The 25,558-nt window shown below is 64.1% G+C and overlaps 2 protein-coding genes across 6 annotated transcripts; both read right to left on the bottom strand.

The window, feature by feature from the left end:
• Positions 1-83: 83 nt before the first annotated feature.
• Positions 84-2,349, bottom strand: TMEM86B (transmembrane protein 86B). The gene is made up of 3 exons (XM_065920805.1): positions 1,961-2,349; positions 1,430-1,682; positions 84-803 (listed from the first exon to the last, which is right to left on the bottom strand). The coding sequence occupies exons 1-3, from the start codon at positions 2,042-2,044 to the stop codon at positions 421-423; spliced, it is 720 nt and encodes a 239-aa protein (XP_065776877.1). The 5' UTR covers positions 2,045-2,349; the 3' UTR covers positions 84-420.
• A 1,446-nt stretch (positions 2,350-3,795) lies between these two features.
• Positions 3,796-24,068, bottom strand: PPP6R1 (protein phosphatase 6 regulatory subunit 1). 5 transcript variants are annotated; one of them, XM_065926805.1, is made up of 24 exons: positions 23,532-24,068; positions 14,842-15,074; positions 13,640-13,826; positions 13,416-13,553; positions 13,265-13,330; positions 11,909-12,021; positions 11,718-11,831; positions 11,443-11,605; positions 11,203-11,355; positions 10,977-11,111; positions 10,524-10,588; positions 10,324-10,439; positions 10,161-10,246; positions 9,948-10,037; positions 9,783-9,880; positions 7,793-7,850; positions 7,539-7,714; positions 5,137-5,255; positions 4,913-5,063; positions 4,760-4,830; positions 4,538-4,619; positions 4,176-4,286; positions 4,029-4,100; positions 3,796-3,935 (listed from the first exon to the last, which is right to left on the bottom strand). In XM_065926805.1, exons 2-24 carry the CDS (start codon positions 15,066-15,068, stop codon positions 3,932-3,934), a joined length of 2,595 nt encoding a protein of 864 aa, XP_065782877.1. In that variant the 5' UTR covers positions 15,069-15,074; positions 23,532-24,068; the 3' UTR covers positions 3,796-3,931. The 5 variants fall into 5 exon arrangements, with proteins under 5 accessions (XP_065782877.1, XP_065782879.1, XP_065782875.1 ...); XM_065926807.1 differs by lacking the exon at positions 23,532-24,068 and adding an exon at positions 21,020-21,166 and having other exon boundaries at positions 11,443-11,572; XM_065926803.1 differs by lacking the exon at positions 23,532-24,068 and adding an exon at positions 21,020-21,165.
• Positions 24,069-25,558: the final 1,490 nt, after the last annotated feature.

Genomic DNA, 25,558 nt, shown 5'->3' with positions numbered 1-25,558 from the left:
GGGGGTGAGGAAAATGACTCATTTGCTGTTATTGTGATCACCCCTCCCCAAATTAACAGTGATGTCACTGGTTCGACACCCACTTTACTTTAAGCAACAGAAAAATAGATCAGGGCCACCGGGAAGGGGACACGCGGAGAGCACTTGGAGTCACAGAAGTAGGCCAGGGGCTGGGGGGGACCCAGCATGGGTCTGGCTGAGGGCCTGGAAATCAGAACGCAGGGAAGGCAGTGGGAACTCGGTGGTGGACTCAGAACTCCAGGAACGGTTGAGTCTCCAGATGAATCGGCACCAGCAGACTGGAGTGTGGGGGCCTGGCTCTAGCCCTCAAGGCTGTTTCTCTGGCTTTACTGGTCTGGGGTGCGGGTCAGATCCTTGCAGGAGGAGAGGGGGCGGATGTCTGCCCACCTCAGCCCTGAGTCAGTGGGACTTGAGCCTGGGGCTCTGGAAGGCCGACAGGGCGATGAGCATCTGGGCGGGGTAGTAGGTGGTCATGACCAGCAGGTGGCCGTGGGGCAGCGGGTGGAAGAAGGTGTTCCAGGCCAGCACGGCGTCTGAAAGCAGGAAGAGCAGGGCACCCCAGCGGGCACTCCCACCCCGGGCCAGGGCGCGCCACAGCATGGCGGCCAGGGCTGTGGAGTAAGCCAGCAGAGGCCAGACCAGGTGGGGCGGGAGGTGAGGAAGCAGGAACCCGAAGTAGGGGGCAGCAACCAGGAGGACGGGCGGGAGGAGGCCAGCCTTCAGGGGCGCGAGGCCGAAGGCGCGGAGGTAGAGCAGCTGGGCCAGGCCGAAGGCAGCCATGCCTGCAGGAGACACGGGGCGGGGCGAGGGTGGTGGTGGCGGCGGGGCGCCGGTAAAGCCTGCTGCTCCCCGGCTTCACCCTGCCGCCCTCGGCCCGAGGAAGAGGGCGGACCCCGGCGCCAGCTGCCACCCCGGCCATACCGCCCCGTCTCCAGGGTGGCTTCCCCGGCCGTCCCTTCTGGCCGTTGGCCCCCAGACCACCTCAGGCGTGCACCGCGTTCCATGCGGTTCTGCTCCTAACCGCTCGCGGACGGACACTTCCGCTTGCACGGCCCCGGCGGCTGCACATTCCCCGGCTCCTGCACCTGCCAGCCCTCTGCCTGCAGGGGCACCTGGCCTGCTACCTGCGTCCCGCTTCAGGCGTTACCTTCCCGGTGAGGCTGGCCTCTGCCAGCGTGCTCGAGACCGCGAGCCCTGCGCGCTCACGCGTCCTCGGGTAACGCGCCCAAGTGGGAGGCGCTCAGCAGGGCCGGGGTCTGGGTGCGTCTCCTCATGGCCCTGGGCTCCCCAGGGCGTTCTGTTGGGGAGTCACCCCACCTCCCCCGGCATCCCACCCTCTACCCGCTGGGGCGCGGGGCGGAGGGCGTCCAAACAGGACAAGGCAACATATCCCGTCACCCGCTCTCACCGTGGAGAAAGGCCTCAGGCCAGACGAGGCAGGCGTCCCCCACGGCCGAGCACAGCAGGGCCCCCTGCAGGAGCGAGCGGTAGCCCCCGCCAGGGTGCGCGGTCCCCAGGAACCCCGCCAGGTAGAGGACGGGCAGGCTCTTGAGCAGGGCGCTGGCCCTGGAGGGCTGGTCCGTGGAGCTCTGGGCGAGGAGGTAGACGGCACAGGCAAGGAAGAACGGGAGCAGCCCCAGGCCCACGCGCAGCTGTGGGTGCTTCAGGAGTAAGGAGGCCTCTGAGCGGCGGCAATGCAGCCCAGCCCCCAGTTCCCGGGACCAGCCCCCCTCTAGAGCCCTCCCGGCCCCCTGGGGGCCAGGCCCACCCCGGCCCAGGGACCCCAGCCTTTTTGCCCAGGGCCTGGGGCAGCCGCAAGGCACCAGGACGTCCAGGCTCACAGAACCTTCCTCCACCCCCTCCGCCCCCGCCCTCAATTCTTCAAGGTCACTTAGGTTCCCAGGAGCCCAGGCCTGGTCCCCCACTCGGCGGCGCTCACTTGAGCTGAGAAGCGAGGTCTCCAGGGCAGCCCCTCCTTCCGGGCGTCCATGTGGGATCTGCGGCCCCCCACAGTGGCCTGCATGTGGGCACCGCTGGCTTTGAGGGGTGGTGGGGATGGCGAGTGGTTACACGTTAACTCAGGAGTGTCCTGTGGACTCGGGCTGATAAGAGGCTCAGGGAGATGCTGCCCCGCCCTGGGACAGTCCTGCCTGGCACAGCTGATACCGCGCCATCAGGACCCCAGGGTCTCTCACCCTCCACGGCCCCTGCCCTCCGGCTTCCTCCTTGCCTAGGGAGCCTGGTCGCCACGCCCCTCCCACCAGGCTGCGCCTGCCGGCTCAGAGGCAAGGGGGCACTGAACTCCCAGGGCCCTTGCAGAGGGAGGTGGGAAGGGCGGGGGACGCCAGGGCCCAGGGCCGGGCCGTCCCTCAGGAGCCCGCCCCGCCCCCCCTACCCTACCCCGCCCCGCCCCCCCACCCTACCCCACCCCGCCCCGCCCCCCCCCGCCCCCCCACCCTACCCCACCCCGCCCCGCCCCCCCCCGCCCCCCGCTACCCTACCCCGCCCCACCCCGCCGCCCCACCCCACCCTGCGGCCCCCTCTGGGAAGGCCTGCCCAGCGGACGGCGGCACTGGGCAGCGTGCTAGCCCACAAGCGGCTCCAGGGACGGCTCCCCGCGTCCAGCCAGCCACAGCGCACAGCACTGTCTCACCGGTCTCCGCCGGAAGCCATGGACCCCGGGCGCCTCGTCTGGCTTGGTCGGCTGCCCCAATCCCCCAAGCCCCACTGCTTCACCAAGGGGAAAGGGCTCTGGGCATGCGGGTGACAGGGCTGAGAATGCGCCGGCAGGAAGTCCACCACCACGACCCCCGACCCCCGAAGCCTGTGTGTGTGTACGGGGGGCAGGGACCAAGGAATGCTCAGCGCCTCCTCCAGGAAACCCTTCCCAGCTGAGCAGAAGTTCCCTCCACCAGCGGAGCAAGGAGACCAAGGACCCTAATTCCACGCTTTGAGGGTCCCACCCAGGAGGCCCCGGTGTAGGACCAGCTCAGGCTCCCCGACCCCATGTCCCCGAACTCGAGGTGTGAGCAGCACGAATCTTAAACTGTCCTCCTTTATTTGTTTACGTTTGCGATATGAAACAGAAGCTCCGCACGAACACACGCGCACACTCACGCCCGCCTGGGGAGAGGGGCTGGGACAAGGGCACTTGGCAGCTGGGCTGCACCCAGACCCTCGGGAGGAGCAGTGGGACCCCAGCCAGATCCCCGCCCGGGGTCGGTGGGAGATGGAGGTCTCAGTGAGTGCGGCAGGGTCCTGGGGCGATGTCACCAGGGACGGCCCCTGGGACCAGGAACCCAGCTCCCTCCCACAGAGCTGGCTGGGCCGGGTGGAGCTCCCAGCCTGGGTCAAAGTGCAGGGTCCGGGGCAAGGGGGCTGGGCAAAGGCACGGCCCCCCACTCGGGCCCTCCCCCAAGGTGGACCTGAGCTGAAAGGCCGAGTGTGGGTGTGGGCGTCTGCACCGCAGGATGGGGGCACGGCTGGACGGGAGAGTGGTGGTCACCTTGGCACCCCCCACAGCAGCCCCAGTGGGCCCGGGTGAAGGCCTCGCCGCTGCCGCCCAGCCCTGGGTTCTTCCTGGCTCCCCACGTGCCCACTCTGCTCCCTCCAGATACATACATATATATATATATATATATAATATATAATATAGGTCTCTCTCGCGCGCGCTCTCTCCTCTCTCTAGCCCACTCTATACTCTAGGAGACAAAACTCCGTAATCTCTTTCCTCAGTGCAATCGGGGGTGGGGGCTGTCTCCCGGGCGCCGGCCTCCTGGACTCCAGCGGGGACATGTGTAGGGCGGGGTGGGTGATGGGCGACAGGGCCTCTGCGGCACCTGCCCGGCCCTCACCCGGACAGGGTCGACGCGGAGCACGGAGCGTGCGCCGCCACCACCGGACCAGGCAGTCACCTGGGAAGTGAGAGGGAGAAGGTGTAAGGCGCCGCCCCGCCTGTGCCGGCCCCGCCCCGGCCCCGCCCGCCTCCGTCCAGCGCCCACACTCACTGGGAGCCCGGGGCCGCCGGGCCTCCTGGGGCAGAGCCGTTGGGCATCGGGAGCGGCTGGAGGACCAGGGCACTGTGGAGAGAGGATGAGCGCGCAGTCAGCGCCCCCACGGAACACCGGCTGCCCCTGCCGCCGCACCGTGCTTACCTCTGGCTTTGGGGAAGCCCCGAGGACTCTGGGCTCTTCTCCCCCTCTGGGGGCTGGGGGGGCTGGTGGGCCCCGGGGGCCGGGACAGAGGTAGCAGGGTCTCTGGTTGCACTGCAGGGGGACCGCGGGGTTACCGTCACAGACGCCCTCACATCCCAGGGCCCCTGGGAGCAGCCCAGCCGCCCAGCCGGATGAGCTGCAGGTCAGCGCCCAGCTCCTGCCCTCTCTGATCCGACCCAGCCCTCCCACCCCAGGGCTGAGCGGGAGCTCTGTGCTCCAGGGCCCTGTAAAAGGGGACAGCCGGGGACCAGCCCCCTGCCTCCCCAGAGGCTCGCCTTCTAGGCCCCCCCAGCAGTCAGTACCTGTCCAAGGAGCTAGGGGTGGAGTGCGTCCCTCTGAGGCCAGCCTGGAGGTCCCCGACGCTGAGCAGGGCCTGGCAGGGGGCTGTGCGGAGGAGAGCGGCCCGCAGTGAGACTCAGGAAGCCGAGCACCAGCGCCCTCCTCAGAGTGGGTGGACAGGCCGGGCACCGGGGCTGAGGTGGGGTAGACAGGCCGGGCACTGGGGCTGAGGCGGGGTGGCTCACCCGCGGGCTCCGCTGCTTTGCTGCCGTCTGTGGCTTCCTGAGGTGCGGAGTGGGGGGCGGGATCCTGAGACCTAGGAGGCAACAGGAGAAGCCTGAGGGGTGACTGGGCCTGGCGCTGGCGCCCCAGACCCCCGGCCCTGCTTCGGGCCTCACCTGAGCTGCAGGGTGCCGGGGGTCGCAGGGCCAGCCGGGCTCGGGGCCGGGAGGTCCGGATGCTCCCCACGGGGCTCCCTGTCCCTGCAGTCCTGGGGGCCGGCCGGGCCATCCGTAGGCACTGGGTCAAAAGCAGCTGTCCAGCTGGGGCCTGGGGGCAGTAAGCTGTGAGCAAGAGGCAGACAGCAGGGCCCCGCCCGCGCCCACGCTGTGCGCTAACGCACCCGGAGGCTGGCGGCCGGCGCTGGGGTAGCAGGGGGGCCCGGGCCTGCCGCGGGCCCGGCCGTCCTCGTCTTCGTCCTCGTCGTCGTCCTCCTCCTCGCTGTCCGTGCTGCCCCGGCTCCTGCTCCATGGAGCACCTGCCGTCACTGCCGTGCGGGCGCCCGGCCAGTCCCCAGCACCGCCCCCAGCACCGCCCCGCGGAAGCATCCAAGGAGCGGGGCTGGGGGGGGCCGCCGGGCAGTGGGAGGATGCCGAGGAGAGTGCGCCCCCTGCGGGTCGGGGGTGGGGGGCCACGAGCCCCGTCCGGCTCTGGCGGACTGGCCCCTCACCACCTGCCCCCAGGGAAGGCTGACCCCACATGCTTCCTCCACCTGCAGCCTCGCTGGACTTCTGTCACTGCAGCCTCCTGGGCCCCAAACCTAACGGCCGAGTGCCGACAGACAGGAGGCTCGACACCGTGTCCAACCGGGAACCGCGAAGGAAACCCAGAGGCTCGTAAGACGCTGCCCCGCCGGCCGCACAGTGCACATGAGCCAGATGCCCCCAGAAAGGGGTGCAGGGAGCTTCCCACCCTGGACACCTGGGACGGCGTCTCCAGAGCCCACAAGCCACACTCAACAGCGAGCCCTGAGGCCCCCAAGATCGGGGCGTGGTGCGGCTCTTCCCACCTGGAGGGGAAGGAGCAAAACTCTGACTGTGGCAAACGTGGCTTGCGTGCAGGAAACCAAGGGTCCTCTCAAGCTGCGGGAACAAGCAAGTCCCGCGAGGATCAGTGTACTTGTGTTTTTATACACTTATAGCCACTTCAAAACAACTCTGAGGAAAACATTTCTCTCAGAATTACATCAAAAATGTTTAAGAATAAATTTAAAAATGTATTGCTTAGGAATAAATTTAACAAAAGCACCATAAAACTGAACACTCTGAAAACTACAAAACACTGTCGGAAGTAACTAAGACCTAAACAAATGTAAAGAGAGCCCAAGTTCATGGACTGAAAGACAAAATATTGTTAAAATGGCAACACTCTCCAAATGACCTATAGATTCCAGGCAATCCCTCTCAACCTCAGGCGGCTTTCTCTGCTGAAACTGACAATCACCCGGAATTTCAAGGAACTGAACCCAGAATGATCAACACAATTTTAAACAGAACAAATTGGACGCTCACATTTTCAATTTCAGAATTCAGTATGATCCAACAGTAATCAGGGCAGGGGCCCTGGCATAGAGATGTATAGACCAAGGGGCCAGGAGAGACAGGCCCAAACTAAATGCTTGCACGAACAGCCAAAAGACTTCTGACAAAGGTGCCCAGACCAGCCAGCAGGGAGTCTCTTCAACCGGTGAGCTGGGACATGGACATTTCCACACCTAAGAATGAAGCTGGACCCCCACCTCACACACCTAAAAAACTAGCTCACAACAGGTCAAAAACCTAAACGTTAAGAACTGATGTTACCAACACAGGGGTGAATCACGACCTTGGATTTGGCAATGACACGTGTAAGTGCAAAGCAACCTGGCAGTCACACAGGACACACTCAGCTGATGGCAAGTGACGGACAACCACGCCAACCCGAGGGACAGGCCTCAGTCACAGGATAAAGACGCAAAAACCCAAAGGGCAAGGGTCAGAAGAGTGTCAGCCTCAGGGGGCGGCGGGCGGCCAGCAGGGGGCGGGGAGGGCCGCGCTCTCCCTCTGGGTGCCACAGCGGGGGGGCCCTGCGGCCAACACTCACGACCTATCTCCTTGTTTCTGTGCCAGGCACATGTCACAGGGGTCAGGTCCCGAGCTGGCGTTCACGCCGGCAAGTCCGTGCTGCCCAAGAGCAGCCAGTCAGTGCTCCCGCGCCAGCCACGGCTCGTACAAAGGGCTGGACACGGCTCACAGACCCACAGGCAGACTGTGAGCAAGGACAATCGCCAAGTCCCACTTCACTGGCGTGATGGGAGGGAGCTGACGCACACCCCACTGCCCTTTCGGCAAAAATACTGAGAGAGCTGCCGCAGGCGAGAGCGGAGTAGAGGGCGGGGGCGGGCAGGCCACTGCCCCACTGGGCTAAGCCGTGCCCGAAGGACCACATCCTGACGGCCCCACTGACTTCTGGACCAAGCCATGCCCGACGGAGCGCCTCCTGACGGCCCCACTGACTTCTGGACCAAGCCATGCCCGACGGAGCGCCTCCTGATAGCCCCACTGACACCTGGACCAAGCCCGAAGGACCTGCACCTGCCTCCACACGCACATTCCTTTTCGACCTGAGCTCATCTGAATTGGGTTTCTGTCGCTCAATGTTGACAGCGCCCCACATCACACATGCATTCTCCTTGTTTTGCTGGCAAGTCCTGCAGCCCGACTGCGCTGGGGAACCTGCAGGAGGGGAGGGGAGCGGGGGACTCACCGCACGCCCGAGGGCTGGCCCAGGCGGCCCGCCCTGGCCAGCTGGCCGCCCTGCCAGGCACCGTCCTCCCCGTCAGACTCCCCAGAGCCCTGGCCCTCCTCCTCGTCCTCCTCCTCGTCGTCATCAAACTGCTGGATGCGGTCCTTGTAGCAGATCTCCAGGAGGTTGGCGTTGGGCTGCGGGGCGGGCAGGAGGGTGAGGAGGGCCGCCTGCCCGCAGCGAGCCCCGCCCCCAGAGGCGGTCGGGCAGCTCACATTGTCATCGTCTGCGCTCAGGGAGAAGGTGATGCTGGCCGTCTTGTCGAAAGGCGCGCTGCGGGGGAGGCACAGAGGCAGTGAGGCACCCTCTCTCCTGGGCCCGGTTCCAGCAGATGCGCCTGCTGCCAGGGCTGCCTGTGAACCGCAGGGGCCCCTGGCGGCACCCCGTGGGCGGGACGTCTGCAGAGCGAGCCGCCCGGCCTGTGCGTCCCAGTCAGCGAGGCCCCACACAGAGACCTGAGGCGCCTGCCCCTTGCTTCCTCTTCACAGTAGAAGGGACACAGGCCCTCGCCGGGCAGGCGAGGCTTTCAGGCTTTGAGATCACAGCCTGAGGGAGACACTTATTTCGAGGCGCACAGGTCCCCGCGGCAGGACCCAGGTGGGGGCCAGGGAGCCCAGGGGTCGCAGGCAGCGCCCGCGCCCACACCACCGCGCACCCCCGGCCTGTCTGCGTCCACACGCGCCCACACCAGTCTCTGCTCGGCTCTCTGTCCTCCAGGAAGCCGCACAGAAGCCCCACTCCTGCATGAAGGAATCGAATCCACTCGCTCTAAGTACTGGCGGACGCCGCGGGAAGAGCTCTGTCCACGTACACGCCGACCCGCACAGTCTGCAATCTCCCAGCAGCGCCTGCTTGTCCCCCTGGCCTTTCTCCCAGAGCGGAAGAGCACCGTGGGTCTGCACCGAGGTCCAGGCCCTCCTGTGACGGGGCTGCTTCCAGGCTGTCAGCTGCTGCCTCCGACCGAGGAAGCACGTTCACAACCCCTGCGGGCTGACTTGGCACGGGGCAGACGGGCTCACAACCCCCACTGAGGCAGGTCCCCTCAGCGCCCTTACGGGGACGGAGCAGCCGCGGGCACGGCTGGAGGCCCAGTGAGCAGCGCCTTCAGCCCTGAGTTTGCAAGCATATTTTCTGTTCCAGGATACTTCATACTTTAGCCTTTTTTTTTTTTTTTACAGTTAAAAGCTTTTCACCTCACTGGCGTTTATCTTGATGGAAGAGCTGATAGTTTCGTCCTAAAAGTGCAGCCAGCTGTGCCCAGGCCACTCACTGAGTGTGGCCGCCCCCTGGCCAGGGTCTTCTCCAGGGGCTCCCAGCACACACCGGCCGGGCAGAGTGGCAGCTGACACGGGTTGCACTTCTGCTCCCAGGGGGTCTCTGTCCACCTCAAGGCACAACAGACAGCAGCTGGGACCATCTCCCTGGTTGCAGACGGGCTCCTGAGCCCTGAGCCGAGGGTGGTCCTGACAGGTAATTGGTCAACACCCAACAGGGGCCCAACACGCTGCCCTAGACGACACGGGTGGGGCCAGGGCCCAGCCCCCACGCAGCCCGAAGGGCCAACGACTAGGAAACCTCGCCCTGCGGCATCCGCAGCTTTCCCTTGGGCATCCCAGGCGCATCTGCTCCTGCACACTGGCCGCACCCGTTACTACGCACGGCCCTAGGGCCCAGCGCGAGGCCACGGGCAGCTGGCCCGCACCCCCAGTCTCCCCCCGGGATCCCAGGTGCCTGCCCTTCCCTTCACTGTCCACCCACGACCGTCACAAGGCTGCTCGTGAAACCGACAGCAGAACTCCAGAACTTTTTCTCAGTTAAAACAACCAATGTCCGTGGCAGAGAATTCAGACATTCAAGAAAAAGATTCCAGGGCGATATCAGAGCAATCGATATCGACATGCGGTACAACACATGCGGAGAATCAGAACTGGTCACTAAAAGCACCCTCCCTGGTGGGCCCAAGGCCTCTGAAGTGGAGGGGAGGCAGACGAGATCTGAGTCTGCGAGGGCGCGCAGCCAGCCCCGTGTCCCAGGACGCCCACGCCGCTCCTGCCCACGGCGGAGGGTGAGAGGACGGCAGCCCGCAGGCTGAGCCCACCTGGGCTGGGTGGGCACGGGGACGCCAGGTACGCACCAGGCGAGCGCGTGCTGTCCCACCGCCTCGCAGCCCTCTGTGTCCCTGCCTGACCCGGCCTGGCCACTCACTTCACACTCTCCTCCTGCTCCCCGAACTCCTCGTCATTGAAGCCGAAGTGGTCGATGAAGGCCGAGGTCATGCGCTGCATCTGGAAGTCCATGAAGGCCTGCGGGGGGGCGGCAGTCAGGGCAGGCCTGCACGCAGCCTCCCTCCCCTGCCCTCCCCGCCCGCACCTGCTGCAGCACCGCCTCCTCCGGGAAGTTGAACTCCTTGAGCCTGTCATCCTCGTCGTCGCTGGAGGAGTGCAGGTGGTGCGTGTTCACCTGGGCAGGGGTGGGCAGCGGTCAGGGTCTGCGGGGTCCCCGGGGAAGCCTGGGGCAGGCTGGGGTTACGGGGCGGGGGTCGGGGCCGGGCTGGGAGGAGGAGAACCGGCGCAGGAGACTCACCAGGTCTACCGTGTTCTTTTTGTTGGTCTCTGCCAGGGGGCCCGACACGAAGGCCTCCCAGCGCTCCCGCTGCTCCTGCGGCAGCTCTGCCGGAAGGGGCGGTGCAACGTGAGGACGAAGGCCCCACCCGCCCCACCCGCCCCCAGGCATGCCCCACCCTCACCCTTCAGGAGCTGCTGCAGCTGCTCTGCATTGGGCCCCTTCTCCGAGTTCTGCACCAGGGCGTTGGCCACACTCGTCAAATGGCCCATGTAGCCTTTCCGAGGGCCCCCTGCGGACCTGGAGAGAGGGAAACCAGGGCTGGACTCGGGCTGCACCGGCCCCTGCCGCCACCCCAGCCCTGGCCCAGGACCCCCTGCTCACTGCACGCGGTCGTTCTCCTCCCAGGAGGTCAGGATGCGCTCCACCAGGCGGCAGCGCTGCAGCAGCTGTGGGGGTAGGGCGGCGTGCAGTGGGTGTGAGCAGGCACGCCTCCTCTGCTCAGCCATTCGGGGCCCACTCAGCCTGCACAGCAAGCCCCAGGGCCCAGCTTCGCCCTGAGGCCCAGGCCACACCTGGGCAGGCACCTCCAGGAGCGCGGGGCCATCGCCCTGGGAGAAGCCTTCCTGGTCCCCCAGGACACCCACTGCCCCTGAGGTCACCGCTCCACCAGTCCCCACCCTCGCACAACACCGGCTGTTTTCCAAGACTCTGGACCTCAGGAAGAGACCAAGACTCCGCCCCTGAGGAGCCTGGCTGCACATGACAGGCAGGGGGAGACCTGGAGCAGAGCCCCCCACAGACCAAAGGGGATCGGGATCCAGGAGCCCAGCTCACGTGTTTCATGACAGGGTTCTCCGAGGGCGTGTCTGAGCCGCTGTCGGCAGGTGGCCCGGAGCTCAGCATCGTGCTTACGCACACCTCCACTTGGGCATGCAAGAAGTTGTTGAACACGTAGTGGAAAAAGAGGTCCTGGGGGTGAAGGCACAAGCTGGCTCTGAGCGGCTCCCCCAGTTTTGCCCCAACCCCCACCCCCTGCACCCCCGCCCTTTGCCCCCATTACCAGCATGGTGTTGGGCACATCCAGAGCCAGGAGCTCCTGGGTCAGGGCAGCATCATTGGCGCTCAGGGCGCTGGCCAGCAGCTTGACCACGTGCAATCTCGTGTTGCCCAGGGGTGGGGCCAGGCTGCCCCACGTCGTGCGCAGCGGCTCCAGCTGCAGGTGGAGGGTGGGGTTCGGTTCCTGCCCCGGCTATGCCCTGACCCCAGGACTGTCCCCCCTTCCCCCAAGCACCCTGCCCACCTCAGGCGGCTCCAGCAGGAGCTGGTGGAAGCAGCTAAGACGCGGGCGCAGGGCGTGCAGGACCCCCGCACTGGACACGGTGCCGTCCAGAGTCGCCTGGGCCAGGAGCTCCAGTTGCCCATCCACGCTGCTAAAGAAGTTGTTCACGGTCACGGACTCAGACCTGCAGCAGGCATGGCGGAGGGCAGTGTGAGCCACCCAGGCGGCCTGTGTACACATGTGCACGTGCATGCGTGCACACACCGGGGGCGGGGGGCGGTGCCTGGGGTGCTCACCTGGGCCTCCTGGGCTCCAGCAGCGTCAGCAGCACCTGGATCCCACTCACAAGGACGGATGGGTTGCGCTCCCCCTCCAGCATGTTGCTCAGGAGCTGCTCAATGGTCTCCTGCCTGGGGCAGGCGCGGGGGCGTCAGGGAGGAGGGCCTGGGACAGCTCCCCCCACTGCCTGGGCGACCCCGCAACCCACTTCTCCAGGGTGGTCAGCAGCTGGTCGGGCTCTGGGCTGTCCTGCACTTGGATCATCTGCTCCCGGCTCAGGCGGATGATGTCGCACAGGGACTGGGACGCGTTGGAATGTTGCTGGGGAGGGAGAGAGAGCTGAGGACCCCGGTCCGCCCTGGTGTCAGGAAGCCCTGCGCGCTGGAGGGGGGCACCTGCCCTCGAGGAGAGAGGGCCACACAGACCCGGGGAAACACGTGGGAGGGAGAGAACACAGACACTGGGAAGGAGAGATGGCCGAGAGAAGGAAACCAAAGAAGACTTCCTGGAAGAAGAGACCCCAACGCAAACCCCACACATGCCATCACAGCTAGTGGCCAAGGGGTGCAGTGACCCAGGCATCCACAAACTCGTGACTGGAGAAGCTACTGAGGTCCGTCCATACAGTGAAACACTGCTCGGCCTTGGAAAAGGACAAAGCACTGAACACACTCCAGCTCCAATGAACACAGCAACCTGGTGCTAAGGCCAGGGGCCAGTCACAGGCAAGCACGCGTCACCCGTTGCACCCACAGGAAACCACCGGGAGCGGCAAAGCAGGAGGGAAAGCAGACAGGTGTCTGCAGGGGAACAGGGAGTGGCAGCTACTGGGACTGGGTCTCCTCTGTGGAGCGATGAAGCGCGCTCTAAAACCGGCATCATGAAGGCTGCACGAGCCTGTGTGTGCGCTAAACGCCACTCGGTTCTGTGTTTTCACTGGGTGGGCCTCACAGTGTGTGATAAGTTGCTCCGAGATAAACTCAGAGAAGCACGGGCAGAGCCCGGAGTCCAGCCCGGGCAGAGGCAGCTGCCAGAGCCCAGCACGCAGACCCGCAGAGCCCTCCCAGGCCACCGCTGCACCTCAGAGCCCTGCGCTGTGCCCTGCCACCTGGCTGCCAGCAGACGCCCCTTGTCCCTCTGCCACGAAGGCAGGGTGGTCCTCACTGCCCCAGGCCTGGCCCTGGCTGAGTGCCTGGGGTGATGACCCATGCGCATGGACCTCTGCTCTGCCAGCCAGTGGGCCAGGAGGACAGATGTGGGGCCCCTGGCATTATCTCTGAAGGACCAGCAGGGCTGACCCATGCACAGGAGATGGGAAGAGCCGCCAGGCCCAGAGGTGAGGAGGGGCGCCCAGGGAAGGGCGGCAGTGAGGGCCGGGTCAGAGGGCGGTCTTTAGAACCCCGAGCACTCCTGGGACGAGGAGCTGGTTCCTGAGGAGCGGTCCGGGGGCATAACCCTCACCTGTTCTCACCAGGAGCCCCCCCGCCCAAGCTCCGAAGGCTCCCTTCTCTCACCACTCATTTAAGGGGGCACGGGGCCTAAGCTCGCGGGCAGCGGCACTCACATTGTCGTCCTTAGACGGGTGGATCTGCTCGATGAGCCTCTGGACGATCTTCTCCTCGTTGAGCCACTGTGGAGGGACGAGAGGGTGGGGCTCTGCGCCCAGCTGCCCCCACCCTGCTCCAGGCCCCGCCCCGGCCCCGCCCCGCACGCACATTGACCACGTCCTGCCTCAACTGCGGCCGTTCCACGCAGGTGAGGAGGCGCAGCAGCAGGTCCATGATGGCCGAGGTGCCGATGTGCTGCAGCAGCAGGTCCACGAAGTCGTCCTTCTTCCGCAGGAAGGACACGAGCTGAGGATGCGGGCCGCGGGTGAGCGCTGGACCCCCGGGCCCACCAGCCCACGCTCACCTGCCCGCCCTGCCCGCGGCCCAGGCACCTGGTCAGTCTTGCGGTTGATGAGGACGCCCATGACCTTGCTGAAGAAGCTGGCCAACAACGGGTTGAGGCTGCCGCTGCTCTGCAAGAAGCCGTAGAGGCGGTGCAGCAGGGACTCGTCCGCCCCTAGCGCGTCGTTGATCTGGGGCACGTCCGACGTCAGGATCTCGCAGGCCACGCTGGGGTACCTGTCAACCCAGCAGGGTTGCGGAAAGGGCGGCAGGGACCCGGCTGCCCCGACCCTCAGTCCCGGTCCATACAAGCTCCCCTCCCCCCAAGCCAGCGTCGGGCCCCCTAAGCCTGGACCCAACCCCTACTAAGTGTCCCCGACCCCAACCCTGCAGGCTGACCCCCCCGGCCCCAAGGACCTTTCACCAGAAGGGAGGGCTGCCTGCCTAGAGCGCCACCCAGGCCCCGGGGACCCCAGCCTGCTCAGCTCTGCCTCGCGAGCTGTCAGGCCCTGGCAAGTGAGTTCCTCGGGGCGGCGCAAGGAGACCAGGGCCAGGCGGGCACAGGAGTCAGAACTGAGGCGTGGGACACGCTCAAGCTGGTAGACAGGGGACAGAGCCAGGTGAGCAAAGCCGGAGAGGCAGAAGACATGAGGGAGCAGTGACGGACAGGTGGACACTGAGCCCCTCCCCGCCCCAGGCTGACAACACCGCACTGAGCCCCCACTTCACACAGAGAAAACTGAGCAGGAGTCAACCACTGCCCATCTGGCTCGAGCCCTCTGGGGACAGAGGCAGGACCTGTGAGGCCCGGTGCGTATGTCAGTGTGAGGGGCCGGGCAGAGGGCGACCCGGGGAACCAGGAGGCCTGTCTGGGACGGGCGGGGCAGGGCTGGAGAGGGGCAGCAGAGACCAGGGCAGACAGGTGCCCTGGACAGCGCCTGCCCGCCTCTCCCTCCCTCCCCGCTGCCCCCTCTGGTGGGAGGGGCAGAGCCATACCCTCAGGGCCGGACGTGGGGCTGAGGGACAGTCCTCACGTTCCCGCTCCCTCCCGAGTTCTAAGACAGGAACAGAAATCCAAGTAAAGAACCACCAGGAGATAAAGTGGGGGCGGGGCGGGGCAACGAGACACATGGCCCGCCCCCTCACTGCTGGGGGAGGGTCCTCAGGGGCTCCTCCTACCCCTCCGGAGGCGGGGCAGGTCTGGCAAGTCAGAAACCGGGCCAACAAGGTCCACGGCAAGTCGGGGGCTCACTTGTAGCGCAGCCGCTCCTCGCCGCTGGCCGGCGGCTCCTGGGTCACCCAGGCCACCATGGCCTGCAGGTGCAGCGGCCGCAGCAGGAAGTCCAGCAGCTTGCGGTTGACGACCTTGCACTCCTGCAGCACGTCCTCCTCGTCCAGCAGCTCGGGCAGGCTGAGGTCTTCCCGCTCCAGCAGCGCGTCGAGGTGCGAGCTCGTGTGCAGGTCAAACTTCCAAAACATGGCGCCCTGCAGGCAGCGCTGTCACATGAGGGCCCGCCCGCCCACCCCCTCCACCTCCCAGCCTGCCAGGCCACTCCACGGGTGACTTCCTGCCCACTGCCCAGCGCTGGGGAAGACCGCTTGCTTCAGCCTGTATCTGCTCAACAAACTAAGTGTACCATGATGCCCGAAATCTCCAGGCTGTGTGCAGGGCGGGGGAGAGGGAGGTATGCAGTGTCTCCAGGCTGCGTGTGTGCACAGACACAATCTCCAGGCTGTACACAAACACAAACACACACACACACACACACGCGCGCGCGCGCCCCAACCCCTGTACCCAGTGCCAGGACAGGACAAGGAAAAGTTGGAGGGGAGAGCGCGCTGGCCCCCAAAATAGCCACTGACGGGGCCCACCGGCATCAGACAGGGAAGCACCTCCAAGGGACAACGGCGGCTGTGGCCTGCCCACCCAGCATTGGCCTCAGGAGCATTTCGGGTGGAGCATGCGCTACGTGCCTGGAGGGTCCAAGCCCTGATGAGCAGACTTGGCTGCTTCTCTGGGGATTCCTGCAGCCCCCAGACTCGACCCCAGGGTGCACAGCTGCCCTGAGCTGGCCGCCAGCTCCCCGGCCACTCTGTCCAGCCATCCCCCCAGACACCGGGGCTGTGCCTACGGCCCTGTTGAGGGCTCTGGTCGCCCCACGGAACGGCAGACAACCATACCCAGGTCAGATGGGCCCCCGAGCACAATGCTGGCACTGCCCAGCACTCAAGTGTCACCTGCCTTCTGAAGACCACCCGAGGCCAAGGCTGCTGCAGCCAGACCCGGAGGCCAGGATGGCCCTGCTGGCACCATCCCAGCCGTGGAGAGCTCGCCCACCAGACAGGCAGCAGCCCGGGGCAGAGCCGAGAGGCTGAGGGCGGGCACCTGCCTTCCGACCCTCAGCTCCCCCAGGAGGCTGCCAGCAGCCAGCTCTCCCATCCAGCCTCCTCAGGAGCCTCTCGTGTCTCCTCCTAGCCCCCAGGACGACCTCTCAGTGACGGGGAAAAGTGGCCCCCGAGGTGCAATGATCCTGCTGGACTCGCCTGGTTCCTAAGCCCTGGTCACTTGCAGGTGAAGCGGAGGGGCTATGACCTCATGAGACAGCAGTAGACACGGGCCCCAGAGAGGGGGAGGACGTGGGGGCACCTGAGAGCTCTCAGGGCTGGGGCCTGGCCACCCGCACTCTGGTACTCGCCCCCTGGCCTGCACCCCACCCCCTCAGGACGCTTTTCTGAAACAGACTTGCGCATCTAGCACATGGTACCGCGAAAGGCCCCAAGTTGGCCCCCCAGGAGCCCCCCACTCAGTCCTGCCAGAGTCTGCACCCCAGGCCCTCACACCCACCTCCCCTTGACCAACAACTTGTGCGGGCCAAGCCCAGACCACGGCCCCTGGACCGCCCTGACCCCCAGAGAGCCCTGGCCTGGCTCTGCACACATCACCCCAAGACTGCCACTTTGGGGTGTGTCTCCATCCCAGCCAGAAGCCCCCGAGCAGTGCCCCCTATGCCGTCGCTAACCCAGCCCCAGACCTCGGGGCGAGAACAGCGGCGCCACGCGGACAAAGCTCAGACACACAAGGCCGGCAAACCACGTGAGCTGCTCAGCCGTCACCTCAGCTGATTCCCACAACCTGCCCCACCGTACAGGGTGTGAGGGCTGCTGAACTGCGGAGCAGTGTGTGAGCCCCACGAGGTCCCTTTTCAGAGTGCAGGCGCCTCGTCCGTGCAGGGGAGCCCAGCCACGCCAACAAAAGCTGACAGAGCCAGCGAGCTCCGGCCCTCCCCCCGGCCCGCAGGGCTCAGGCGCCCATTCAGCAACCGTCTCTGAGGCCGGGGGGGGGGGGGCCTGGGTGCAGACCCGCAGCCTTGTAGACCTGTAGAGCAAGCACCCCGCACGTCCCCCACAGGCTGTGGACAAAGCACAGAACCTTCCTGCCTGGCGGCCATGGCCACCCTGGACAGCACCACGTGGGGACACGAGCTCGGAGGCCGGGACTGAAGGGCGGGCCCTGCTCTGGAGGCGGGAGGCTGAAGGACCTGTCAGGGCATCAGGAGGGGGACTGCTCCCGCCCCGACAGCCCCAGCCACACCCAAGGGCTCCCATAAACCAGCCCAGGTGGGGTGGGGGACCGCCAGGGCTGGCAGGCTGGGGAGGGGAGGAGAGTGGGCTGCTCCGCGTGCTGAACGCGGGGCCCTGTCTCGGAGTGGGGACACTGCTCCCGAAGGCAGGCGGGCAGCCCCACAAGTGCACGAGGGCCATCCCCACTTCTGCCTGGGCCCCAGGCCCACCCACCTCACTTGGAGAGACGGCGGGCCTAGACAGTTTCCTGAGCTGGGTGCTCGTGGGGCCAGAACCACTGCATGGGGCAGTCGCTGACCTGGCCCAAGGGACGAGGCACAACCCCCCCCCATGAGGACAAAAAGACCAGAGCGGTCAAAAAGTCATCCCGGGGGCATGAACAAAGCCAGCCAACAAAGACCACATGTCAAATGTGTGCGCATGCGCACTCAGTCGCTCAGTCGTGTCTGACTCTACTGTGACCCTGTGGACTCTAGCCCACAAGGCTCCTCTGCCCATGGGATTTTTCAGGCAAGAAGACTGGAGTGGGTTGCCATTCCCTTCTCCAGGGGATCTTCCCCACCCAGGGACTGAACCCGTGTCTCCTGCACTGGCAGGCAGATTCTTCACTGTCTGAGCCACCAGGGAAGAGCCCACATGTCTCATATTTCCATTTAAACGAAACATTCAGAAAAGACAAATCCGTAGACACAGAATTGGGATCAGTGTTTTTCAGGAGCTGGGGACAAGACAAGGATGCAGGGAGACAATTGCAAGCAAGTATGGGGTTTCCTTTTAGGAAAGGGGTGTTCTTTTCAAAAAAAGTTCTAAAATAAATTATACACAATTTTATTTGATACTATAACTCACTTTAAAAAATCTATGGTGGTGACTGCTGGTTGCACAACTCTGAATAGACTACATATTGAATTGTGTACTTTAAATGGATGTCATATGTTACATTACATAAATTACATCTCCCCCAACAGACACACACACACACACACATCTATCGTCAACAACAAGACCAGGACTTCCCTGGTGGTACAGTGGATAGGAATCTACCTGCCAATGCAGGGGGGAACGTGTTCGATCCTCAGTCAGGGAACTAGATACCACATACAGCAGAGTCACTGCGCCTGCCCTCCGGAGCCATGAGCACAAACTCCTGACGCCTGCTCACCTGGAGCCTGTGCTCCTCAATGAGGGGCCACGGCCAGTAGCCCGTACACCTCTACAAGAGGACCCCGGCTTGCTGCAGCTGGAGAAGGCCCATGCAGCAACAAAGACCCAGCACAACCAATAAATACACAACTTGTTACAAAACAAACAGAACCGAAGCTGCCTGAGGCTGCCGTGAGAGGGCCAGGCCTTGGCCTGCTCTGCGCCCAAGAAGCCGGGAGCTGACACACCGCCAGGGCCGGGCTGGACTGGGCCGGGGTGAGAAGGCGCAGCTGCAGGCGCACGCCCAGGCTCCCCCACCCTCACTACCCGCCGGGTCCCCGAGCTAAGCAGGCCCCCTCAGCTGGGGGACAAGCCTGCAGAGAGCCTGTGCACCCGCACAGCACTGTGTCCCTCGTCAAGACGGCCAGGGACAGCACTGCTCTCGTTTCCGTCTGACAGCCGAGGCGCAGGGGGCCCGCAGGCGTCAGCCACAGCAGAAGCAGGCCTCGGCGCACTCTCCAGGCTGCAGGAGGACAGCCTCGGGGCTGAGGCCCACTGACCGTGTCCAAAGCACCTGCACGATGCCACAGGCTACGTCCTCCCCCACAACCCTGCCACCCGCCCTGGACCACAGGCAGGACTTCCCTCCCAAAACTGGCTTGGGCTGGGGGGTGAGTGGGGTGTGGACTCCAGGGACTTCAGAAACCAGGCGGTCCCTTAAACTCTCAGAACCTCAGGTCCTCCTCCGAAAGTCAGAGGAGGCTGCAAGGATCAGATGTAGCTGAGGGGTGGTCAGTACCCTTCCCTCCCAAAGTCAGCTCCCAAGCTCTACACGGGACAAGATGCAGACGCAGGAGGCACGGAGTAAAGAAAACATCCCACAGAAAACACTCTCCCCCACCACACACTCCAGTGCACCTAGCCTCAGGTCCCAGCGGTCAACTTCCCGGAAGCCCTGGACGCGGACAGCAGAGGAGCTTCCTCCTCACTCTCTAACAGTGACATGCATGCCACGCCTTGTCTCCTCGTCCATGAAACAGGCCCAGCCGCCAGGAAGGGGCACGGTCTGAGAACAGCGGGGTCAGGCCCGTGGTCCTGACAGGGCAGGTCTCCTTCAGCAGATGTCCCTGGGACCAGGCTGAAGGCTGGACACTTCTGAGCAGGAGGGTAGGTGCAGCCACTACCCAGGGAGACAGCGCTAAAAACAGGAGCCCTGAGGAAGATGGCCCGTTCGCCTGGGTGGCTGAGCTCACTCAAATACTCTGGTGGGTGCCCCACACCCCGCCACCCCCGTGCTTTGCAACTTTTAGCAAACTTCAAGAAAACGGAAGTGAATACCACTGGCTTTTAGCGACCGTTTGAAAACCATGACTCTGGCTGCAAACGGAAGAAGGGGAAACTGTAAATGAGAAAGGAAGCCATTAAGAACGAAAACTACCTCTCTCTGCGCCAGCTCCGCACCATCGCCCCGGGTTTCCGGCTTCACTGCGTGGTTCTCAGGCCTCGGACACCAGCGGCCCCTCTCGGGAGCCGGCAGCCCCCGCCCAGTGCGGGCTCAGTGAGGGCCCAGCTGCAGCCCCCACCGAGTGCCCCCACAGCCGCAGCAGCGGTCTATCCACACAGGGCCCTGCCTGCCTGGGAGCCTGGGGCGGGTCCTTTACCTGCCGCCCCTTTCTCGCCCGCCCTGGCCCCACACACCGGAAGTGGAGATTGAGTCTGAAGAGGCCGCTGGGAGGGCCCTGGGGTGGCCCCCTGAGATGCCCTGAGGCTCAGGAGGAACTCCAGCCTGGGCAGAGGCCAGAGCCCGCAGCCCTCAGCCACCACAGGCCACAGGCCCCTAAAAGGTGCCGGCCAGGCGTGGAGACCCCGCTGCTGGCTGACCAGCCCCCAGCCTTCACAGGGCCCACAGGTCAGAGGACAGTGAGACCATCGCCCTCTAACTCCTTGCAATCCATCAGCTCTCAGCCAAATGTGAGATGGGGGTGGGGGACTTCCACTCCAGGAACGGGACCATGGTAACTTCAGGACCCACCAGAGACTCGGCAAGGGAAGCCGTGGGACACCCACGTGGAAGTCGGGGTTACGGAGGCCAGAGAAGGAGAGGGACCTGGCCAGGCCTCATGCGACCACGGGCTGGGACTTTCCCGGGGACTCAGGAAAGCTGGGGGTGGTGGCGGCTGTGAGGGGCCCCAGACCGTGCTCGCCCGGGTAGGGTGGCAACTCTGCTCCTGCCCAGGGCGTGGAGCAATAAGAAATTCAAGAGAATGGGAGAGCGGCTGAGGGTGCGGAGGGGCCCCAAAGCTCGCCATCAGGGGCACCTCCTGGATCAGCCAGGGCTTCAAAGGGGAAAAGAGCAGTGAGGAGGTTCTGAAACAGTCCGTGGGGAACAGGGGGCTGGACTGAGTGTTCTAGGGAGATCCAAAGTCAGGAAGGCCTGCGCTCCCAGCCTGCCTCGCCAGACCCCAGGCTCTGCGGCCTCAGAGCAGGCACCCGACTCCACTAAACCCCGGTCTCTCCCAACACCCCGCAGAGGACTGCCCTGCCCCTGGCAAGATCCACAAAACCGCTGTTCTAGGGACACCCTGGTTCAGCCTGGAAAAGAGTGTGTATCCCCACCCCTGGCCTGCACCTGCCCAGGGACCCTGCAGGAGCCGGGGAGGCGGGGAAGGCGGGCATCTCCACCAAGGCATCCACGCCTCTCTCACCTCATCTCTCGCGGCAACCCGCATGGCGCTCAACACTCCCGCCACTCCTGACTGCTCGTCTGCGCCCTGCGCCCTGGCTCTGCCCCGGCTCGGCTGCTCCCTCTGCCTTCCCTCCAGCTCTTCGAGCCTGACTAGCTAGGTCCTCCTGGGTCCTTCAGGCTTCAGCACAGACACCACTTCCTCCAGGAAGCCTCCCCTGACTGCGTGAGAGGCCTGCTCCACACTTCCACGGCTTCCGTGGTCACACTGTGACGGCATCGGAGCGCTCGGTGATAGGACCTGCCTGTCCAGGCACCTGCCTCTGGCAGCAGGACGCCAATTCCCAGGACCGAGCCTAAGGCAAGGCCCCCTGACCAGAGCTACTTCTGGAATTAAAGTCCCGAAGGGGCCGGTGACCTGCTACGGTCACTTGGCCATGGATCCTGGGAAAAAAACATTGGGTGGGTGGGTGGAGACCAGCAGATGCTCCCCTACTGGAGAGAATCAGTAGGTAGCCCCATGACACTAACTACCAAAAACACGAAATCGAAGTACACAACTCAACACACGCCACTCACAGTCGCAAAAGAGCAGGTTAAGTGACACTGTACCCAACACTGGAGCAGGAGAGCGGGGCTTGTCCACCGCTCCCAGGCACCACTGAGCTGGGCTGTCCTCTGCCCTGGAGGAGGCCCCACAGCATCCCGGCTCTCACTCGCCACCTGCCAGTAGCATCCCGAGTTGTAACAACTGAAACCATCTCCACTGCTCTTAGTGAAGGTCCCCTGGGGGATACCATCGTTGTTCCCCCCCACCACCCCCGGCTGAGAACCCAGGCAAGACAATTCCAAACTGAGTTATAACCTTAAAGCTGCTGACCCTGGAGCACTTCCTGTGCTGCGGGCTTCTACAAACGCACACAGAATCCCCAGAACCGCCCTCTCCACACCCCACGGAAGTGTCTTTGCAACTCTGAAGCCCGCCCCACACCTGACAACACATCTTCCTTCCAGAAACATCCTGCCTCTCAGGCTGGTGTGACCGGTAACTAACGTCTGTGTCCTCAGCACAGATGGCCGAGTGTGTAAATCACCGAGCAAGACAGACCCTGGCCGCCACGTTCCAGGGCCCGGCGGGCAGCCCCTCTCCCCCGCAGCCCGTGGGGCTGCGTTCCCACCTTCACGTATCTGCCTGTGCTATTCCTTCCACCCGGAAGGCCCTTCTTCCCACTTTCCATCTGTCAACTCCTACTCATCCTTCCTCGACAGAAAAAGCCACCCGCAGAGTCAGTCTCCCCGGTCGCTCCGAGGTGGCCCCCACAGTGCCCTGAGGTACCCCCTCACCACACCAGCAATTGTGACTGTCCCCCCGGCCTTTGTTCCCTCCGGCCCTCCCTCCGCGCCGGCACCAGGCCCCTGCTGGCCCTCAGCAGGACTCACCTCACAGAGAGGGGCCGCGCCCCAGGCAGGGTGAGGGGGAAGCCCCGCTCCTCGAGTCTCCTGAGCCCCAGGGTGCCAGTCCGAGGCCATGGATCTCCCAGGCAGGCCTCGGGAGGAGGGGGTGAGGCAGGGAGAGGAAGGCCAAGGGTGGCCGGGGAAGGGGCCCCGAGCGGGGCAGGGTGGGAGGAGCAGAGAGAAGGGGGAGCCCCGGGGGTCGGAGGGGGAAGACTAAGAAACCAGAGGGGAAGCCCGCAGAATCTAAGGAGGCGAGGGTGGGAGTCAGGAGCGGCAGGGGAGGTGGGAAAGAGACACTGAGGCAGGGGTACGGACTGAGAGGGGAAGGAAGTGGGGCTGGGGGGGGGGGAGCCAGGGGATTTGGGGGCTGAGGAAGAGACCAAGAGACTTGGGGGGCTGAGAGGAGAGATTAGGAAACTTGGGGGTTGAGGGGGAGAAGTTAGGAGACTTGAGGGGCCTGAGGGGGGAAAACTTGGGGTCTGAGAAGAACAGACTAAGAGACTTGGGGGGCTAAGGGGAGAGACCTGGAGTCTTGAGGGGCCGAGGGGTAAAGACTAAGAGACTTGGGGTCTGAGAGGGAGACTAGGAAACTTGAGAGGCTGAGGGGGAAAGACTAAGAGACTGGGGGTCTGACAGGGAGAGACTAGGAGACTTGAGAGGCTGAGGGGGAGAGACTGGGAGACTTGAGGGGTCTGAGGGGGGAGACTTGGAGGGCTGAGGAGGAGAGACTTAACAGGCTTGGGGGGCAGAGGGGGAAAGACTAAGAGACTTGGGGTCGGCGCGGGGGGAGACTAAAAGACTTGGAGGGCTGAAGGAGATAGACGTGGAGTCTTGGTGGGCTGAGGGGAGATGGAGTAGCCTGAGGGGAGAGACTAGGAGTCGAGAGGCTGAGGAGGAGAAACTAAGAGAATCGAGGGGCTGAGGGGGAGACACCAGGGCTGGGGAGCCCTCATGGACAAAGGGAAGGGTTCGAAGAAGAAGGGGTGAGGAGACTCGAGGGTACCTGGGCGGTGTTCTCGGGGGTGGGGAGGTGACTCGGGTGCCCAGACTGCGGGGAGGGTCCCGGGCCGCCCGCTTACCTGCGCGGGGGGGCGGCGGCTCCTCGCACTCCGGGCTCATCGGGGCGCCCCCCCCGCCCCGCCACCGGCGGCTCCGGCCCCGATCAGGGACCCGGTATGTGGGGGCGGGGGGCAGCGGCGGGGGCTCGCGCTTGCGCCGGGGTTCGCGCACGCGTCTCGGGCCTAGGGGGGCCCTCGAGCGACGAGTTCCAGAGTTTTGGGGGTCAGCGCCGGACGGGCGGGGGTCCGGGGCCCGCGGGCGAGGTGGCTGAGGGAGGTTGGTGGGGTCGCGAGGCCCGCGTAGGCCCTCGGCTGGGAAGTCGCCCCGGTTTACCCGGCCCGGCGCCCCGCGAGAAAGCAAGGGCTGGTCAGGAAAGGCGTCCTACTCCGCGGTCCCAACAGGCCGCAATGCTGAGCAACGGCTGACGGAAGCCGAGGCCCACTTCCTCCACCGCCCCCTTCCCCAAAGCGGCGAGGTCCCGGGGCCTTTGCAATCGGCTTCAGGGCCTCCGCCGCCCGGCTCCGTCCGCCACTATCCCACAATCCCCCTGGTACGGGGGCACGCAGGAGGCCCCGCCCTCCCGCCGGCGACTCCCTGCGCAGGTGTGTGGAGGCCGCGCGCCCGGGCCCTGCAGTGCGCGTGCGCGCCGGACCAGCAGCGCCGGGCCACGCCCAGCCTGAGCAACTCCGCCGCAAAAGCGCTCGCGCCGGTTTGTGCCAACGGTCTCTCCCTGAGTAAACCCGGGCCACCCGACGCGCAGGCCCCGCTGCACACGCTGGCAGCGTTTCTCTGCGACTCCGTTCCTCAGCCCACTCTGCTCCAGGATTTCTCTATCCCCTCGCCCCCTTTTGGACATCCACTTGCTAGTCTATCTCCTCCAATCACATTATTGTTTTAGCTCCAGGCTCGTTTCCTGAGGAATCCAGCTAGGGTTTTGTCTCCAACCCCGGCTAGGAGCTTTTGTCCCGCCGCGATCTTTCTCGACGTCTGCCTTCTCTGAGCTTCAGGCTGACTTCAGTCCCATTTCTAGGCCTTCGCCCAGCCCGTGTCTTTACTGTTGCAGCTGCTGCACAAGTATCCTCTAACATAAGTCTAGGTGCTAAGTCTAGGTTCTCCTAGACTTTAGATCCATAGTCTTTAAGATTCCCATCTAGCTGGGAGCCTCAGTTTCCTCAGTTTTCATAGCCCTTGCTTTCCATGATACAGGCCAGAATCGGGGCTGTGGGTGCTTGTAAGGACTCGGCCAAAAAAAAAAAAAAAAACGCATATTTACCTTTCCCGTTTCAGGGACATTTTTATTGACTCCTATTCTAGTTTGTTCTCTATTTCAAGGATGTCAATCATGCGTTTGTGCTTCACATCTGTTAGCTTCTATTTGCTTTAATCCTTGTCATTTCTACCTGCATTTGCTGATTACCACATGTCAGTAAAGTCATTTTCCAGCCAAGTCTTTTCCGGTCCTTGCTATTTCCAGTGTCTGTGTTGCATGCGATGTTCTTAGCTACTGCTGATTGACAGGCAGCCACAGCCTGTCGTGTTCACAGCTGAGAGCTGCAGGTGTGAAGGTTGGTGGGGCTGCTTCTATTCCCCTTTGTCTTTTCATACTCTGGGCACCAGTGGGCATCCCAGGCTACTATCCCACAGGAAAAGGCAGAGGTGCCTGTCATTCAGTTGCAAGTTGTCCGACGACTCTTGACCAAGCCCAACTGTGTTAGCACAGTTTCAAACCTCAGGTTGCCTCACACCTGCCACCATCCATTGGCCAAAGCAAGTCACACGGTCAAACCCAAAATCATGGGGCTAGCACCTACACCTCAGCCACCACCGTGTGGGAAAGTGTACTTCTCTCTTGGAGGTGGCATGAGAGGGAGCAGATAACCTGTTAAACCCTCTAATTAATTGCCACAGTCCTCAACTTGTTTCTTTAGGTTTGCTAATCTTACCTTCTCATCTTTGAGGTCTTGTTTTAAAATGGACCAAGGTTCCTACTGTTATACAGCTTAAAGCAATTGTGAGACATTTCCTTCTGTTCCTTGAGTGGTTTTCT

Source organism: Muntiacus reevesi, chromosome 2, assembly GCF_963930625.1.
Source record: "Muntiacus reevesi chromosome 2, mMunRee1.1, whole genome shotgun sequence".
NCBI classification, from domain to species: domain Eukaryota; kingdom Metazoa; phylum Chordata; class Mammalia; order Artiodactyla; family Cervidae; genus Muntiacus; species Muntiacus reevesi.
Note: the sequence above shows the minus strand (reverse complement) of the source record. Positions and strands in the feature narration are given on the sequence as shown.

Bases quoted from the DNA above. Each gene is read 5' to 3' on its own strand.
- TMEM86B (XM_065920805.1), bottom strand. From the start codon at position 2,044: ATGCAGGCCACTGTGGGGGGCCGCAGATCCCACATGGACGCCCGGAAG. The intron at 1,683-1,960 runs GTGAGCGCCGCC...TTACTCCTGAAG, and splicing joins GACCTCGCTTCTCAGCTCAA to CACCCACAGCTGCGCGTGGG. The intron at 804-1,429 runs GTGAGAGCGGGT...TGTCTCCTGCAG, and splicing joins GCCTGAGGCCTTTCTCCACG to GCATGGCTGCCTTCGGCCTG.
- PPP6R1 (XM_065926803.1), bottom strand. From the start codon at position 21,043: ATGCGGGTTGCCGCGAGAGATGAG. The intron at 11,356-11,442 runs GTGGGCAGGGTG...CTCCACCTGCAG, and splicing joins TCCTGCTGGAGCCGCCTGAG to CTGGAGCCGCTGCGCACGAC. The intron at 10,440-10,523 runs GTGAGCAGGGGG...CCCTCTCTCCAG, and splicing joins GAGGAGAACGACCGCGTGCA to GTCCGCAGGGGGCCCTCGGA.